The 20036-nt window shown below is 40.2% G+C and overlaps 1 protein-coding gene across 2 annotated transcripts; it reads right to left on the reverse strand.

The window, feature by feature from the left end:
* Positions 1-1466: 1466 nt before the first annotated feature.
* Positions 1467-19689, reverse strand: TRHR (thyrotropin releasing hormone receptor). Of its 2 annotated transcripts, XM_074846717.1 has the most exons (3): positions 18553-19689; positions 5469-5855; positions 1467-4633 (listed from the first exon to the last, which is right to left on the reverse strand). In XM_074846717.1, exons 1-3 carry the CDS (start codon positions 19345-19347, stop codon positions 4628-4630), a joined length of 1188 nt encoding a protein of 395 aa, XP_074702818.1. In that variant the 5' UTR covers positions 19348-19689; the 3' UTR covers positions 1467-4627. The 2 variants fall into 2 exon arrangements, with proteins under 2 accessions (XP_074702818.1, XP_074702811.1); XM_074846710.1 differs by lacking the exon at positions 1467-4633 and having other exon boundaries at positions 5448-5855.
* Between the last annotated feature and the right edge of the window lie 347 nt (positions 19690-20036).

Raw genomic sequence — 20036 nt, forward strand, 5'->3', positions numbered from 1 at the left:
GAATTAGAAAAATTACCTCTTACACATGCAGTAAAAGAAAGAGAAATGCAATGTACTGCAGAGGAATAGGACAATTTTGCATCTTCACCAAATAACAAAGTTTATCTGAATGGGAGCAAATAAACATTCAGTTGATATAATCTGAAAGCTCAGAGTGAGGTTTGTAGGGAGGAACTTAACCTTAACTTGATAACCTCTCTGGGAAATCTGCTCCAGTGTTTGGCCACTCTCAGAATAGAAGGGTTTTTTTCTAAAGTTTAAGTGGAATTTGCTGTGTTTTGATTTGTGCCCATTGCCTCTTGTCCTGTTACTGAGCAACATTGAGAAGAGCCTGGGTCCATTTTCTCTACCATCAGGTATTTATACATGGTGGTAAAATCCCCCTGAGCCTGCTCTTCTCCAAGTTGAACCATTCCAGCTCTCTCAGCCTCTCCTCATATGTCAGATGCTCCAGTTCCTTCATCATCTCTGTGGACCTTCACTGGATTCACTCTAGAATGTCCATGACTCTCTTGTACTGAGGAGCCCAGCACTGGACACAGTACCCCAGATGTGTTTCACCAATGCTAAACAGAGGGAAAGGATTATCTCCCTTGACCTGCTGGCAATGCTGTCTAGTGCAGCCCAGGACGTTCATGGGCGCCTTTGCTGCAAGGCCTCATTGCTGCCTCATGGTCAACTTGTTCACCAGGATCCACAGTGCTTCATATCTGCAGATCTGCTCTCCAGCATGTCAATCCCTACTATGTACTAACTAACTACAGGGTTATTCATCCCCATGTAGACAACTTGAGTTGAATACCAAGTAAAAAGATTAAGACATTTACTACCTGGGCTTCACAAAAGTCAGCATGATTGTATGGGACAATGAGCCATCTGTCTTTATTACTAGTGATAGAGAATTTACCCAAGAAATGAGAGACGTGCTTTAGTCTAGCCTCTAGGAAATTCAGCCTTTGTGTATATCCTGCACCCCAGGAGAGTGAATCTCCAATGCATTACCTGGAGAGAAATCAGAGCAGGCCACTCATCCTCTTGAGGCTGGGTCCAAGCGCATCACCAGAAAAACAAGGCAGTACTCATCAACTAGGGAATCAACTAAGTTGATTGTGGGGACCAAAGAAGAAAGTGGCTTCTAGTTTCTGTCCCTACTCCCAGGATGACTTTTTTCTCCTTTTTTTTTTTTTTTTTTTTTTGTTGTTGTTGTTGTTGTTGTTTAATGCTGTGCAATGCAAAATGCATAAATAATCCTTGTAGGAGATTCACATGAATCCCCTCCCATTTAAGCACTGTAACTGCTAGACTACTAGCAAACTGCTCTTCCTCCAGGAAGCAAAACTTGCTTTTTTAGGATGCTCATTCCCCTAGAGATGACAAAAGATGTTGTTACATTATCTGTCCAATGCCAAGGACAGCAAGGCGAAAGGTATTCAAGCAGTTGTTAAAAAATTAAAGTTGTAGTAAAATTACCTTGCTCAACATTTTATTAGAGTAGCAACAAAAATCCATCACAAATTAATCTCCACAGTGGCATGCATCAAAGAATTACAAAAGGCTTCTTTTGAACAAAAATTCTTCATTTTTAGAAGGACTACATTTACCAACAGTACATTTCTCTGAACAATTTCACGATCATATTAATAAACAAATTTATAAACCACATGCAGTGACTGAATGAGATCAGAAAAAGAAATTCCTTCTAAATCAGCTGCTCTTGAATATTTTTGTGAATTCAAATTTCCAGGATTCAGCTCCCAAATTAAGGAATTCTGGACTCCCAATCCCTTCACCTGAACCAATTCACTAGCATTTCTGTATCACTGTATCCCAGTAGTAAAGAAAGAATGAGGAGAAAACAATCTCTTATTGAAAAGAAAAAAACAGCAAAGAAACAATTCTGTCTGAAGAAGAGATAACAAAATACTGAAAGATCGCTTTGAAATTTCACTACGTTTTGTGACAAATAAAACAACTGTACACAGTAGAATTCATACAATAGTGGAGAAATAAATAAGCATATGCAACATTGTTGAAAGAACAATTTAGCTTTGCACATTGTTGAAATAATGTTTTTTTCCATGGTGACAATGCTCAGATCTGATTGTTTCTTAAAAAACAACCAAGAAATATTTGACTGCTTCCAAATGCCAAGTGAGTGATCCAAGCATTCACTGTGTGGTAGGGGAGCTATGGCAGCAGCTCCTGAAGCAGTATCAGTCCTTCAGTCAGTTACACAGGATAATTGTTTTTGAAGGAAAGCTAGGGAGACCTTCACCATTTGACTTGTGCCATTCATTTCCACAGGAGAATCATAAACCCCTTCAAAATACATTGGAGCTGCTTTGATATATCCTTAACCCTGACCACAAAGAGGTCATGCACTAATTTGAACCCAGGTGTGTTTTAAATACACCTGACCATTCTCAGCTGCAAATTTACCAACACTGAAGCTTCCAACATCTTGGTATTTCACACGGGAAGCAGTGTAGCTCCAAAAGTCAGATGCTACAGCAGCATCTCTTCTGTTACGTGCTGGGTAAAGTTCCAAATAAAAATGCAATCGGAATGCAATCTCTTACATCAAAGTCATTAAATGAGGATATAGACATGGATTTCAATATTACTAACAATCAGACAATTCTTTCAAACTAAATGTTGCAAAGGAATTTGTTTGCAAAATAAGTATATAAAGATAGTTACATTACTGCAGTCAGTAGTTGACATCCAGTTACTTTTATTTCTAGCAAAAAAGTTTGCTATATTATTAATAAACTTAAAATCACACAAATTTTTAAATAAATACATGCCCTCATATCTAATCTACAACATCTAGGTACAAAAAAAAGGTTGATTGCTGTTAGAAGAGCAAACACAGAAATAGATCTAAAATCACATTATCAAGATATCTAGCAAAGTTTCATAGTGTTAGGTGTAGGAATCACTACAAAATTAGCATGGATTTCATGAATAACATCCTTAAAGCCATAGTCACAGCACATTATAAGTTAAAATCACACCTTAACTTAAATCTGTAATTTTAAATATTTCATTTGTGCACACAATTTTCATGCATAATCATTTCTGTTTGCACAGATAAACATCAGCATGACATAAGTCCTTTTCATTTGTTATTCCAAGTGATGGTGCATATAAAATCACCTACATAGATTTTAGCCCTTGATGAAACCTCACTAAGAATATGGGCTTAAATACCTCACCTGAGCATCTAAAAAAAAAGAACTATGGAGACAGAGGCTGAAAAAACAGAAAATAACTTTTTGAGCAAAAAGGCAAATAAAGGTGCGAATTTACTTCTGATATTCTCAGTCTGTAAGAGTTGTGGTTCAGTCTGTACTCTGAAAAGGGTAAAGATAAAAGTGTAAGTTCGTGTTACTGTTATTACACAAATACTTAGCTCCGTTCTTATCCCAGCCAGTTGTTTTTCTGAGAGTATAACCAGGTTTCCGTGGTACATATGCTCTTTGCCTGCTGCTTGTCCTGGAGGTCTGATCACTTTTTAAGTAAGAAAAGAAATGGGAGCTAGGGCCTGGTCTGAAAGCACTGGATAGATGCCTAACTGATACCTCTCCTTGACTTATGGTGGCAAACTGTAGCTTTAAGGAAGTATAAACCATAAAATGCCATAAAACTCTGTAATTTCACACCAAGCAAAGGTTTGTTCAAAGTGTGTGTCACTGTTATAGTATTGTATTTATGAGATGTGACTGTTAGGTACTAACTCTAGAATAACGTTGATATTCTTCTCTTTTGACTCTTGAACTCCAGTCAGCTTTGCCTGCTTATCTGCCATGTGACTTTGTCATTATATATTTTCCATATTATTTTAAAAGCAGCAAAGAGTCTGGACATTCCCCTTCCAGTTGTGAGAGTGTTCAGACACCATGGTGATGGAGCATCTGCACAAACACAAACCCCACTGCATGTATCTGGTGGCCTGTGCTGCTCAGGCAGACAAGCTCAGGGCCCCAGTACATAAGGAAAAGCCTCAGTGCAGAGGATTTAGAAAACACTGCAACACAGCCTGTATGGGTTCAGCTGCTGGCTCTGCTCCAGTCAAAGCTCTGCCAGCTCCTGTGCTTCACAGGCCAGGCTTCAGGGGCCAGCCTGCCCCCAGCGAATGTCCACAGGTATCGCGTTCTGCCTGGTTTTAAAACTGACTCCCCATAATTTGAGGTAAAATCTCAAGAAGAAGTGGTCTCGCTCCCTCTCCTTGCTAAAATGAAAAGGCAAGTGCTTTTCATTCATGATGCAGGAGCATCATCCACTGCCCCGCTCTGCATCCATGGAGATGTCCTCAGCAGCCTTGCTCTTTCTGAGAACGCAGACCATGCCGATACATGAGATGAAGGATTTGGGTATTCCTCTGAAGCCAACTCACCTGCTTAAAGTTATGTTGTGTTATGTGCTTCGTTCAGTTAGACTCAGTAGTATATTCTTTTCACTTCCCAAGAGACTGCATTTTCTTGTAGGACGCAGACAGGTGTGTAGAGATATATGGTAACTCCTGCAATTCTGAGAGTAGAAATGCCTTTATATTTCATACAGGTTGGTGGAAACAGAGCATCCAAAGGTTTTACATGACTGCGTACTCAGAACAAGGTGGGCCTCAGGCCTGAAAATGAGGAGAGAAGAAGTAAACTGAGAAAAAATATTTTTCATTCTCATATCATCTCCAAAAGGAAATAAAAAACTCAGCCTCTCTGTGGAGCATCTATATGTAAGATCTAAGGTATACAGGTTTACAAACAGCATTTAAGTAGCATTGTGTAGAAAATCATCATGCAAACAGTAACATGCATCATCGTGTAGAAGAGACGTGGGTTAGAGAGATGTGCTAAACACAGGGATGGTGCAGGCAGCATGGAAACGGATGTGGCTTTCAGCACTCTCAGAACCAGAGTGCTGGTGTGGGGGAGATCCATGTCTTCTCTTAGCATCAGCTGCATGGTGGCACCAGGCTAGTTAACCCCAAGCTGGAGCCAGGGAGTGAGGCACAAGAAAATGCCTCACAGCCCTCCTGCAGATAGCCAGAGCATGCCTGGGAGGAATCGCTCAGCTCAGGCACCAGTGCCCACCCTCCTGGCAGACTTTTACATGAGGCACCATGCCTGAGCACCACTCTCTGATGTTCCACCTTTGCCCTCTGCTCCTCAGGGAGAAAGGCTCAGCATACATTTTTCTCCTCATCCTTCCCTATACCCTGGATCCTCCCAGACACATCATGCTCTGCACAAGGCACTCTGAGAGCATCACTTTCCAGAGCCGGGCAGTTCTCCCTCCCCGCCATGCCCTGTTTGGTGGTGCGTCATCTGTCACCGCCAGCCTTCCCTGGTCATTTCCTGTGCTGTCCCAGCTGAAAGCTAGCCCAGCACAGCCCCCTGCATGTGAACATGGTCTGGTTCATGAGGACCTTACACTTGTAAACATTAAAATGTGTTAACTGTTACCTCAGATGACAAACATGTATCACCAAGGGACAATTTTGCAGAGGACAGATAGGTATTGGTGACAGTAATATCTTCTAGTTCAGTGCTGAAATGATCAGACTCTTTGATGACATTATAATTTAGGGCCACACTGTAATTGGCCGGTTTCTTCTCCCGTTTCTGTTGGCAGTTGCAGAGTTTCCTGAAGGCTGCTCTGAATTTCTGGGACATGAGATTGTAAATTACAGGATTGATAGCACTATTTAAATAAATACAGATTCTGCAGAATAGCAGGAACCAGTTTTCTTGGAAAGGGCTGGAGAGAAAGGAATTAACCACGACCAGTGTGCGGTAGGGCATCCACAGAAATGCAAATAGGATCACAACCACGGCCAACATCTTGGTAACCTGAGGGAACACAGAGGTAGACAGAAGAAGGGCAGAAAGTTAGTACTCATCTTGGAAGGACCATGTGCATTCCTACATCTCTAGGGCCAAAGCAAAACTATGGACAGACTCTTCAGCTGGGAATTTCTGATGTTTGATTCAGAAAGGTTTTCTACAGTAAGAAGGAGAAAAAAACCTGGGTCCAAATTCCTCCTAGTTTTTGTTAAATGACTCTTTCCAGGTGATATCCCAGTAAGCTAATTGTTGTAGACCTTAGACTTTGGAACTTCTCAAGCTGGAAGGAGGTGTTGATTCAAATGGAAAAATGGGGATTTAAGTAATTTTTTCCAGCCACATTAATCTCCTCCTTTAGACTAGTATAATTCATAGAGTAATTGAACCTGAAGCCTATTTAGATTATCTGCTCTAACAGACACCCTGAAAGAATTTCCACAGTCAAAAGTAATGAAAAAAAAATTAGATTTATTTCTATTCCTCAGATCTTCAGTATTTAATCAGATCTTCATTAATTTCATTATTTGATGTTTACTCTCAAATGACAAAGTTTACAGAACCAGGAAAAGAAGTATTATCAATAAAACTTCATTATTATAAGAACTTTCATCTACTGTGTAAATTTGTTTTGAATAGAGAAAAAACAACCTTTGGGGATACCCAGGATAGCTGAAATGAACAAGAAATGATTAAAAAATTAGGAAAACACTTCACTGTAAAAAGTCTTTCTTTTGTAAATAATTTAATTCTAGTATATATGGTATTCTCTAGTCTCTACATTAAAGAATGTTTGAAATATGTTAATAAACATAATAATAGAAAGTACAGTGAGATGTGACAGTGGGGTAGCATGGTGGCACAGCCTCATGTAAATCAGGAGATGACTTGGTTAACTGTGTGTGCATTGACACTGATTTTGGTGAGTTACAACTGCTTCTTTTGATTCTTTTTTTTTGCTGTTTGCCTTTCTTCTTGACATAAAACTATTGTTGTCTATTGACAGATTAGTTTAAAGAACTTTGTTTTACCTTTGCTTTATTCCTTCTTTCTGAGTACCTGAAGTTATACTTCAGTGAAACAGCAACTCCTGTAACCACAGGATACATTCTGACTGTATGGGTTATAATTTCATTGCTTGCAGAAAGGATAGATGTAGATCAATAAGAGTTTCAGTTGTTTCCAGGAGGACAGACAGATAACTCCACTAAAATCACTCATAAATACGTGCTAGCTTTAGGTGTCTTTTTGAGTTTGAAGTTATAGGAGAGTATACAATTCTCTTGTCTTCTGATCAGATAGCTCGTTATACAGAAAGTCTGCCATCTCATTGCCTAAGGGATGTATTTTCTTCTAACTATCCAGAAAGACACATACACATATAACCCAATTTGTTGGGTTTTGTTATAGATATTATGATAAAGAATGAGATGAAGAGCAAAGTTACTCTACAAATTAATGCATCTTTATCTATTTATCTACCTATCTTTAAATGTACATATTAAAAGGCTATAATTTTGTCCTATAATTCTCCTCCCTTCACCCTCACTTTTGATTTCCCTATAGCTGTGTTCAGTAGAAGTAAAAAATGAGACTGAGAAATATTATCTCCTTTTTTGTCACTTGACTGATACATTTCCTTATGACTTATAGACTACTTTTCTTGTTTGTTGTGCACAGTCATTGTAATAGAGCAAAATGCAAATGTGAATGTCTCAGGTAGCTGGAAGAATGATTTTTCCTTATTTCTGAACCAATTCTAAAACAACCAGTCCTGTCAACATGGCTGCAAAGAGTGAGGTGACCCAGTACTGACCCACTCTGGCTAAGGAAGACACAGGACTCCTCACCTGCTGCGTCTCCTCCCTCCAGCTCAGCTCCAGTCTATGCCTCCAAACTGAGCATATCCATTCGACTGAGAATAATCATTCATTATGGAAAATAATTCACATTTGAAGGAAGAAAGTAACCATTTGTGGAGCTTGGATTAACAATGGGACTGAGCCCAACTAACAGATGTGTTGCATCAGCTCAGGCATTCAGAAGGCAAGTGGATAATTGTCTACACAGGCATCAAAGTACTTCACTACCAGGAGATCAGCAGGGAACTCTATTATCATACCTACTGATCATTGGCAATTTACATTTCTTCTGAGCATGTCTTTGATGAACAATTGCCCGGAGAATCACTTACAATGGTGCAGCTGCCAGTTTGAATCCTGGGTCGAGCTAGAATTAAATTGATCTTACTGTCAGGAAAGGGATATTTTAGTCACACAACTAATACTCTACAGCAATGAAAAAATGCTGTTACTCTTCAAGTGACTGTGTCCTATATGCCTAAAAGACATATATGTATGTAGTGTGCAAACTATTAGCTAAATTTATGTATACTGGCAGCTTGATGTGCATTCCTACTATCTAACACCACTCGCTTGTCCTGTTGCCATGTTCATCTTACTGAGACTGTGATTTGGCAATGTATTAGAACTGTCTCTTAACACCAGATAAAAAATATCATGATCACAACACAAAGTGCCCTGAGCTGAGATCAATTCAGTCTGCAGATTTGAATGTGTTTTAAAATGCCAAGAGGTTAGCTTCTCACTGTCAGGTTTTATGCCAAGACATTGTCTTGCAGTGCTCAGACTCCACAATTTCCTGGTCTTGACATAAACTGAAGCGAAAGTAACCTATGACTGCAGCTAAAAAAGCATCCTGTTCTCACCTCCCTCTTTGTGCTGGCCCCAAAAATGAGGGTGTGGGTCAGGTCAGACTGCTGGTTCAACTTGAAATTAAGCACCTCTCTGTAGAGCTGGCTTTTGGTTTGCTTAGGTCAGTGATCCAATTCTTGTACCCATAAACTGCCACAGAGTCTACAGTCAGTGCAAGAGAAGAGGCAGAAACATGTGGCCATGGATGACACCTCTTTGGTGGCACCTCTTGGTGGTTCAGTCAGTGCAGGACAGTGAGGAGAATTCACCATAATTTTAAACTGGCTGCAGTGCATATCCTTCCAAAGCTGCCAAAAATCACAAATCTGACACAAGCTCTCAACCGCCAGACAGAAATTCCATTGTCTGATCTATCTGACCACTAGCAGTTGTGTCTCTGAGACCCACTGTGAGGCTCTGAGTTCAGATAACTATTTGCTCATTGGTAAATCCTCCCTAAGCTGGCTCTGGAGGCAGTGGCTTTGCATGCTTAGCTACCTCAGAGCATGACCTATGTGTAAATGGCAGCAGCTCCTAGAAGGTGTTCTGACACCATTCACTTTGTCCCCAGTGTGGTCAGAGGGCTTGTCACCCCACTGCAGGCTGAAGCTTCTGACCCAAAGATTCTGCAAGCATGTCCTGGGCTTTTTTCACACCTGAATTTGCCTTTATGGATGAACCCAGCTTCTAAACACATGATTTAGGCCAAAGCTACTTTCTTATCCACACCAGAAATCTTCATTGGGGTGGATGGGGCTGCACAGAAATAGCTTACGGGAAAGTTTGGTCCACTTTGCTTAAGTAATCCTTTTCCAAATCACTTCATATGAACCATAACGAAACATCATTTGGGGGGAACTAATTATCTGACGTCAGTGGAGTGCTAAGAGGATAAACTTTTTTAAGAACCTGCTTTTTATTACCTGTAACCATACACCAAATCTCACTGAAAGCAGCGGCATTAGCATCCTCATTCATTACTCAGGTGAAGGCAAGCATACACTGATTGCTCTTTTCTTGTGGATGTGCACTGCATATTCTATACTCAGAGTACAAATTATTCTCAGTTAAGGAGACTGAAAACATGATTAAAAGGCTTTGAGAAAATCCATTTTAGTCCAAATTTCAAGTGTACTTTGAATGATAGTGAAGTGCTTGAGATTGTATGTGTTCCTGGCTGCATGAAACTATTCTTCAAGCCCTATCTTTTGTTTTCTGAGAATATTCCGAAAAATATTTAAAATGTTTTTTACTAAACAGATTCCCAATATTTTAATTCTGAACCAGTATTCTCCTTTTCCTTCCTGTTCCAAAACCTTGTCATTCTAATGGAGTGTTTTTATGAGACATTTTCATTACTCACATTTTCATGATACTCACAGTTTGGTAGTTGCTTCCTTCTTCTTTGAATACTAATCTTTCTTACAGTCTTACATAGGTAAAAGTAATAGTCATATTTACTAATTTACTGTGCCATAGAGTCACTTTGGTGTTTTAAAGGCATGTAATATTATCTTTCTTTCTTTTGCTTGGTGGTGTTCATTGCAATGCACAGAGATTGTATATGCCAGTCTGTGATTTTGTAATCCAAAAGAAGTTGTACAATGAGGAGGAGGATTAAATAAATAACAGAATTAAGGTTTTGATATAATAACACTGCAAACGAAAACAAGTAATATGATTGAGGATTTCATGTAAGCCACAGAAAATTTATCTTGCATTATAAACTGTAATCTGTGCTTGCTCTGCTGTGAGAGAACAGAGGGGTTTCTCTGGGGGGCAGGTCATCATGTACTGCATCAATGTCTAAGAGAGGACTTCCTCTAGAATCACAGAATCACAGAATCATTCAGGTTGGAAAAGACCCTTGGGATCATCGAGTCCAACCATCAGCCCTACTCTACAAAGTTCTCACCTACACCATATCCCCCAACATCTCATCTAAACGACCCTTAAACACATCCAGGGATGGTGACTCCACCACCTCCCTGGGCAGCCTATTCCACTGTCTAACCACTCTTTCTGTGAAAAGTTTTTTCCTAATGTCCAGTCTGAACCTCCCCTGTTGGAGTTTAAAGCCGTTCCCCCTTGTTCTGTCACTAATCACCTGTGAGAAGAGACCAGCACCAACCTCTCTACAATGTCCTTTCAGGTACCTGTAGAGAGTGATGAGGTCTACCCTCAGCCTTCTTTTCCTCAAACTGAACAGTTCCAGCTCCTTCAATCTCTCCTCATAGGATTTGTTCTCCAGGTCCTTCACCGGCTTCGTTGCCCTCCTCTGCACTCGCTCCAGCACCTCGATGTCTCTCTCGTATTGAGGTGCCCAAAACTGGGCACAATACTCCAGGTGTGGCCTCACCAGTGCAGAGTACAGGGGGATGATCACCTCCCTACTTCTGCTGGTCACAAGCCAGGATGCCGTTGGCTTTAATTGACCATGGAGGGACCTTAGATGATTTGATTGGACTAAGCAATTAACTTTGTGACATATACATAGGGTTAAGTGAGTTGGATTCCATCTCAAGTATAAACAAACACATTTGCGATCTAAGGATGTATGTCTTTTTCACAGTCCCCTTGATACCTGAGGAAACTAGGAATTCCTTTGGGGAAATTATGAAATCTACCTGCAAATATGTAATTCAGTGTTCATATTATGGATGGACAAGAAAAAAATTTGGGATCTGTTGGCTGAGCTACATGGGATAAATTGGAAGTGTGGGAGAGATCAATACAGCCAGAACCAGGATCTGATGGAGGACCGGACAGATGAGGAGCATATGTGAAAGAGAAAAGGAAGCACACAGCTCAGGTTGTGATTCCATGAGCATATCAGCTGCTATAAAAAGGGGACTAGATTGCCTCCTTGTTTCCTATCTGCTTCCCCTGGCCTCTTGCCCTATTTTAAAAGGTAATGAGCTGCTTGACAAGGTAGCTCACACAACAGGTACTCTTAGAAAAAAGGATTTAATTTTCCTCACATTTTCAAAGTTTTCCTGTGTGACAGGCAAACCCCTTTTCTATCCTTCAGTTTTAAGTTCTCTCACTCTTTTCTTCCTTCCCACAATGCCTGGGTCTTCAGGACATTTTCTTGCTTCTGAGCAGAACAAAATGATTCAGATCTTCAGAATAAAAAGCATTAATGTTTAAGAAACGCTGAGGGATCCTATTACCTGTGCTACTAGAAAAAAAACCCACCAAACTATTAGCAAAATTAAGCACCCACAGAGAAAAATAAAAGGCAGAAATACCTTTTCTCTCTTGTACTCTATGCTGTAAAGAAACATTTAATGTTGGTTGGTGTTACTTATTAGTGAACCTTTGTTTTATTGTGAAATCTGCTCTGAATACTTTGACTAACACATTTTCTAGTCATGAAATGAAACCTTTCTTCCCCTGTTTTTTTAATAAAAAGTTTGGGAATAGAATGCCTAAAATGGACAGGAGGGGAAACTCTGATCAACTTTTAACTATTACCAACACAGGTACATGTCTGCTCTGAATTAATTCTCCTACACAGTAACTATAAGTGGCTAAATCTTCCAAAGTTCAAATAGGAATATTTATTTCTTTTATTTCTGCAAGCAAAGACAGTTTAGAAGTAAGTGGAATTGTGGTGGTGCTGTATATGAAAAAGCAAAGAAAAAGAAGTGTTGAGATTTATTTTGATACTTACAGTACTTTATGGTGCAAAGATACAGAAAGGAATACTATGGGTAAAGACTAAAGAATTACTAACTTGAATTTCAGGCATGTATAAAGTTGAAACTCTAATGTGTGTGAATGTAAGTTGAATATGAACTGCTGCTTGATAGAGGCTGATTATAGAGCTGATTATATTGAATTTGGTTTGTCTGCAATTGTCTGCAATGGACAATCTGGTCAAGCCTTTGGTACAGGCACTTTATTCTTTCCAGATTGAATTTATGCACACACATTCCTATTTACGTGCAATAAACACCTGTAACTGCAGTTAATGTTTTCTTGATTGATATTAATTTTGATTAGGATATAGTCAGTGAATGTGTTTTCTGGAAACTTAACAATATGGATGGTTTGCAAGTACCAATAACAGGCCATTTTGGAAATGCAAAGACACAAATTGGTAGGCTAATGTAATTATATGCATGCCTGATAAATAAAATATCTAACTGTTGCATCTGCCTTTGCAACTTCAGTGAAGAAACTAAAGCAAAGTGGCAGAAGAACAGCTAACAAGCCAGATGTCTTCAGCCTACCACAGCATCACTGAAGTGGTACTGCCGTTGGGGTTGGACTAGATGATCTCCAGAGACACCTGCCAGCCTCAGTGATTCTGTTAATTTATAACAAAGTATTAGAGGGAAATTTCTTTAATATAAGGTCCTGAGGAATCTGGAACAAAGTCCCTTGATGGCTCATGATCCTTTGGATCATGTTCAATCTTTCTTGCCACTGCATGCAGTTTTTACCCTAGTTCTATGACAACAGTTACAGTCTCCCAGTGCTTCATGAGGTCCAGGATTCCTTACATGTTCAAGATATGTCTTTAATTGGACAGCTCCAAATTCATAGTCTGTATTTTCTGGTGAGTGAGTAGAAATCAACTTCAGTTCACCTCCTTGGGACCTGTGATCATCTGACCAAATGACCACATGTTGTTAAATAAATCTTAATATTGAATTTGCATTGAAGTTCCATCTTTGGCTCTGAATCAAGCAAATGGGACTTTGAACTGTCTGGCATTAAGAGATATTCTTTGTCATGATATCATCTTGTAATCATTGATCTTCCCTTTGACAAGCTTTGAAGTTTCATCTACTGTGACCTAGATTCAACTGAAGGGTGTTGGAAAATTTTGTTTTCTCAACTTCCCTCCTGTTTAATTTGAGGAAATGTGTACACCAGAATTATTTCATTGTTTTCTCAGGTTCAAATGATGCAAATCACTCAGCAGAAATATTCTAGAGTTTCTTTGTGGTCAGAAAGGTCTCACCTTACTCTTAGTCACCTTTTCATCTTCTACTAATCTTAGTGTTGGAAAAAACACTATGTCACTGTTTATTACCGAGACCCCCTATTGGCAGTCAAATGCTTTGGTATTGTTCAGCTATATATGAACTTCAGTCTAGCAAGGTTATTTTTTTTGCAAAGCATAGCTGAAAGCCCATTCAACACAGTCATCACCAGCTCCATCAGACCTAATAGGTGTTTAAGATTTTTCTTTAGTCACAAACTAAACACAGGCTTGAAGTTTTACCTGCATGTTTCAATACTAAAATGAAGTGTAACACTAGTTGATTCCTCAGGGCTTAATGCCACATAGCCTTGAGCACAAACTGATTCCTCTGAAAATGGAGCAGACCAATATCTCCCCTTCTTCTGGCAGAGATCTTTCCTCAGGAGAAAGTCAGGTGTTGCCTACTGACTTTTAATGGCTGATCAAAAGCTCTGCAAAGGCAATAAATTACTCTTACGGCTTTCTGTAAAGAGAGGGTCAGCTGGATTTAGTTTCTGATAAAGAAGAGGCAGAATGAACTGTTTTCTGTTCCTTCTGGGACACCAGGAGCCTGATGTACAAAGTGAATTAGAAATGTACTCCCATGTATGAAGGAGTGCCTGACTGTCAAATAAAACCCTATCACACCCTGCTATCCAGTACAGTTCTTTAAAACAGAAGAACTATTGCAAGAGTGGGATTGATTTAGCTCATCAGAAGTGGATGTAAGAACGGAGTTTGACACATCCTATGGACATGCATTGATGCTCCTTTTCTTGGTAGAACTTTTGTCTGCAGTGTAAACAACATGTAATTTTCATGGACAATTTCATTGTCCAATATCAGAGGTAACAGATGTTGTTCAGTGGAACAAAAATGTCTTGGAAATGGAGATACTTTATGAGAAAAGAAATCTTATTTTGTGCCTTTCCTTCTCTTTCAACATTTCAAAAAAAGGATTGATTTTTGTACCTGGTTTTTTTGTTTGTCTTCCCTGTTCAGTTTTTTCTTGCAGTGCTTTGAATGAAAACTTCAGGATGCCCTGAAGAGTACTTTGAAGGCTTTGTCCATTGGTGGTTGTTGATATGGGGGTACTGATCATTTAGTAAACAGATTTTGTTCCTGTTAGCTTTCCAAACATTGGAATGAAATAAATATTTACTAGAGCTAACATAGTACAGTAGCTTTTAAATCATGTGGGTGGAAGGGTGAATGCAGGGAATGGAATGAGTAAGCAGAGGACCACTTTTTACCGGGAAGAGCTGATTTTCGTTCAGTGGAGTTGTACTATAGCGTCATTCTGAGCTCATTCCTAGGCATCTCACATGGAAATTATGTTAAAATAGGCTTAACTCACCATTCTAAAATATATTCCAGGCCTTCCTTCTAAATTACAGAATATTGTTTTGTAAATGGAAGTCCTCTGACTACTTGACAACTTTTTTCCCCTTCAGTGATGGTGTTATGTCTGTTTACATGAGAGACTGAAAATATCTGTTCTAATGAAACTGAACATGGTCTATCTATTCTCCTTCAGCAATACTCACTTCCTTCCCACCCTGTTTACCTCACTGCTGGGCTTCCCACTCCTCTCTTGCCTCAGCTTAGATAACTCTCCTCCATAGTTGTAAGGAAATGGTTATTTTACTCTATATTTGCTTTCTTCGTGAGCACAGAGCTATTCTAAATGCCATATCAGGGTTGTTTCTCCCTTGCTCTGTTCTTTCCATTGGTGCCAGGTGTGAGGAAGCATCCTAGCTGTTGAATCAAGGGTGGCTTCCAAGTTGGTCTTCGCATTTTTAGTCTGTCAGCTTCTAATTCTGGGCTAAATCTCATACCAGAAACCTAAGTGATATATTGTCATTTTTGAAGAAAACAATTGTAATTGCATAATTGTATGACTCACAATAGAAAGTATTGACTGTATATAGAAGTATTGGAAGTAGACATAGAGACACAAAGCTGCCAGCACGTATATAGCTATAGCTATATGCTAACAAAATAATATAAGTTTAAAAAAAAGTCAAAAACACAACAGGACAATACAGTCTAGTTCTGCCGTGAAACAGCTTCAGATAGTGCTCTTTAGCTAAAACACAGCCACTGTATGACAAAGTAGGGGAGAAAATGCTTTCTTAGCCAGGCAAAAAGCAAGTTTTGACCTTTTTTTAACAATGGAAGGCTTTCCAAACATAGATGAGATAATGCAAAGTCCCACAAAAATTAAAGAAAATGGTATGACCTGGCAGTCTGGGTCAAGCTAAATCCAGATTAGTCAAGCAATCCAGGTCAGACTAAGTGGGGAAATCAATTCACATACTGTCATGTTGGATTAATTGTCAAAAATGGTTATGAAATTCCTAAGTTAATTCTTCGTGAAGGCTGAGGAAACCTATCTAACTTACTGTTTCATTCTGGTATATTATATAAATGTGAGCTCAAAATAGGTTAATTATAATAATAATTAATCATAATCACTCAATGGAACTATACTGAATTTCCATGTCCAGGTTTTTACAGTAGGGAGGTTGCAGGTGTGGCCTCTTTGAGAAGAGGCCTGGGCCTGCCCTGTGCTGGACACAAGCGATACTATCTAGTTCCAGCTGACCTACCACAGCACACAGCTGAGCTGGCAGTGCCTCTGAAAATATATTTAAGAAATGGCAAAGATGCTGGAAAGAGAAAGAGAGGGGCAAACAGAACAAGAGTGAGAAACAGTAGAGGGAACACCAAAGTCAGAGGAGGAGGCGCTCTTTGGCAAAGCAGGCACCACCTGAAGGGACTGCAACCCATGGAGGACCCATACTGAAAGAGTGGAAAAGAGTGAGAAGGAAGGAGTAACAGAGACAAACCTCTGCAACCTGACTGCAACTCACCCTGTGCTGCCAGTTGCCTCATGGAAGGGACTGAATGTAACTTGTGGCCATAAACTGGCAATAAATTAAATTCATTTTCCCGAAGTCAAGTCTGCATTGCCCATGACAATAACTGATAAATTATCTTCCTGTCCTTATTTTGACCCAGGAGCTTTCTTGCTCCTGTTCTTCCCATTTTCTCCCCTGTTCTGCTATGGAGGGGAATGAGCAAGTGGCTGGGTGGGTGTTTGTCTGCCAGCTGGAGCCAACCCACTACAGGAACCTGCACAAATTTCATTTTGTAGAAATGTTCTTGGATAAATATGAGAAATGCCACAGAAGTACAAAGTGTACACCACATATTCAGTCACTTTTTCTACAGATCACAGGCTGGACATCGTATGCAACTCCATCACTGTAGTGCAAGCACAGTTCTGAGAAGGCATATAGACAGTTTACATGATGGCAGAACTCACTATGAGGCCAAACTATTCTGTCAACTATACATGCCTTTGCCAGTGCAGCAGGAAATTTTCATTTGTGTGTTTCACTAACTGTTGAGATTTTAGATTTTTTTGAATGTGGACTTGTGTTTTCCCATTTGTTGCCACTGGCTACATATTACTAATAACACCACACTAACCTTGCTTTCCTTCCTATGTTGTACTATACACAAATGTTAACTTTATTCGTAATGATACTTTAAACAATCAAGTTACTTAGGCTTTTAGAAAAAGTTTTTCTGTCTTTACAAGACATAAACCACGTCACATTATAATCCTCACTTTTTGGTTTCGTAGTATAGAAGTATCCACATACAGCAATTTTCAATGTAAAAAGCATGTATACTAAAGTGATACTGAGAACTTAAAAGCAGATTATCTTCTTCTACTAATTAATGGACAAAGAAAACCAAAATTAAACACCTCTAATCTGACTATTAACTATAATTGGAGACACATAATTAAATATAATCTAGCCCAGGTTTCTGCTGTACATTTCAAAGCATGGTTTTAGTGCTCTGCAAGCACTTGGTGCCCTAGCAGGCAGCTCAGTTAACTTCTGAGGTCAGTACCATCTCTGTAATAAGGGAAAACAGTCTCATTAAACAGCAGAAATCTACACAAAATAAGAATATAAAGTTGACCCATCACCCAACGGGGGCACTCAGCTTGTCTGAAAAGGTGTGCACAGCTCAGCTTTGCTTCCTGAGGGAACTGTACAGTGCAGGGAGGTAGAAGCACACTGCTTGGCAGAGCGATGTTCTAGGGTGCCGTGCAGCAGCTGCTGAGGGATGTGAGCGAGTTGCTGAGCATAGAGCATCACTTGTCCATGCTCGCATCAAGCTCCCTGACCCAACCGGAGCCTGCTCCTGAAAGCCAGCTGAGAAGTGATGCACCCTGCATTTCTCAACACTGCACCTGACTGTGCTACCTGCTGCATGCTGTGTGAGTATGAGGCAGTATGGTTTATTGCAAATATCAATAAATTAATCTACTAACTATATTCTACTTGTATAATTACACATTGCAGCATACATATCTAACAATATAAAAAGAAGATAGTCAAACCTATGCCTCAGTTTTGAGACATCAATGCATAAAAATATTTTATGAGAATGTGACAGAATGACAAAGATACTTAGCATTTACAAATCACTTTTATATACAGACTTGCTTAAGGAGACTTTTCACAGGAGAGTTAGACAGGAAAACTAACAACTTGACTGCATTTGTAGAGTGAGATAGTGCCTTAGCTGGGACAAAACCTCAAGTCTCCTAAACTCCCAGTCTAGTTCCTTCTCTTCAGATCTCAAAAATAACTCAAGAGTCATTTGTGTATTTGGCAGGATTACTAACAGGCTGTCATATAAAGAAACTATTGTTAAAAAGATTTCATTCTTTATTGACACTTCCCAATTGTTTTTTGATATAGGAAACAAAATATTATTTGTTTTTCAGTCCTTGCAGTAGGTAATAATGAATAGGCAAGAAAAAAATACATATTTATATGTATGTGTATATGTATCACAGAATTTCAGCTTGATTACTTAGCAAAAAAGAGAATATATATTACACCCTTCCACAGGTTTAGACTAGTGATCTCTAAAACAAGTGGGTTGTAGGTTTCAGAAAGCCGTTTCAAACTGCTGTTCCTACCTGCCTTCGAGAAGCAATAGTGCTATTGAAACTCCTGTTAGTCATCTTGGAATTCACAGGCTTGCTTTGGTGAGCCACATCATTCCTCCATGCCTTAGAGTTTTCTTTTGGGTCCGAAGGGATGGGGTTCAGGAACAGTATTCTAGCAATGAGGCCATAGAGGACAGTCGCCAATACCATTGGTACAACATAAAATATACCAAAGTCCATCATGTAGATAGGAGAGTAATAGCTCCTGGACACCTTGTAGCCACAGGACACAACAGTAGTGTCTTTGTAGACCACTGTATTAAGGTCTAGCAAAAAAAACCAGAGCATACAGTATATGGAGGTGAAAGCCCAGACAAAAATAATTATCTTTTTGGCTCTTGAAAAAGTACATAGGAATTGAGCTTTGATTGGGTGGCAGATGGCTATGTATCTCTCAATGGTAAAGGCAGTGATGGAAAAAGAAGAAGCATTGATCCCTAGGTACTGGAGGTAAGTGATGCAGAGACACCCCACGTATCCATACACCCAGGATCTATACAGGCTTTCCGTGATATTGGGTAGTCCTGCAGCCACAAGCACCATGAGATCTGCCACAGCCAGACTCACCAGATAGCAGTTTGTGGGAGTTCTCATGTGTTTGGTTCTGAGGACCACCAAAACTACCATGATGTTGCCCACGATGCCCAGTCCGCAGATGAGGAGGACCAAGAGGATGGTAACCACTTGGTATTCAGGTGTAATGATCTCCTGGCTTGACAGTGGTAGCCCAGTTTGGTTCTGCTCATTCCCTGTGTCATTCTCCATCTTCACCAGCCCACTGCTGCTTCTGCCCCGCACTCAGTCTCAGCATGTGTCCTCCATGGTCCCCTGCCAAAGGGTAAGTGGAGCAGAGTGTGGGAGAGCCGTAGCCCCAGAGGATGTTCTCCATGTAGTCACGGTCCCATTCCTGTCCTGTCCTCCACTCCCCCGAAAGCACCTGGACTTTCAATCTTTGTAAATTCAATTACCAGACAGGTTAATCCCTCCAAGACTCCAGCTCATTCGCACAGGCTAAAAAGCTATCTTCTCGTAGTTGGTTTGAGGCATTCATGAAAACACAGCGTGCGGAGCTGGGAGCTGCCGAGGCGGCGGCAGGGAACGCAGCTCTCGCCCGCCCCGCCCGCGGGCGAGAGCACTGCCCGGGCTGGGCTGGTACCCTGCCGGCAGACTCCAGCATCACCGCTCGCCAGGAGGAGTCACAACGGACCGAGGGTGGAGACAGCAGCCCGAGATGAAAGGAGGGGGGTTTGTAAAGCCCCGCAGGTTTTCTGCTTCACGCTGCTTTTGCTCTCTGCTCTCGGACGGCTAGCTCGCCTATCGATCATATTGATCCGCCCGGGCAAACAAAGGGGAGATTGACTGGCAACGAAAATACACCGGTTTCTAAAACTTTGACTTCCCCCGTGTCCCTGTCCTTGTGAAAGTGATGGTAATTTATACTTGACTCCTGCTTT

This window comes from Strix aluco, chromosome 1 (assembly GCF_031877795.1).
Source record: "Strix aluco isolate bStrAlu1 chromosome 1, bStrAlu1.hap1, whole genome shotgun sequence".
Classification (NCBI taxonomy): domain Eukaryota; kingdom Metazoa; phylum Chordata; class Aves; order Strigiformes; family Strigidae; genus Strix; species Strix aluco.

Bases quoted from the DNA above. Each gene is read 5' to 3' on its own strand.
- TRHR (XM_074846710.1), bottom strand. From the start codon at position 19,347: ATGGAGAATGACACAGGGAATGAGCAGAACCAAACTGGGCTACCACTG. The intron at 5,856-18,552 runs GTAGGAACAGCA...GTGTTCCCTCAG, and splicing joins CTATTGCTTCTCGAAGGCAG to GTTACCAAGATGTTGGCCGT.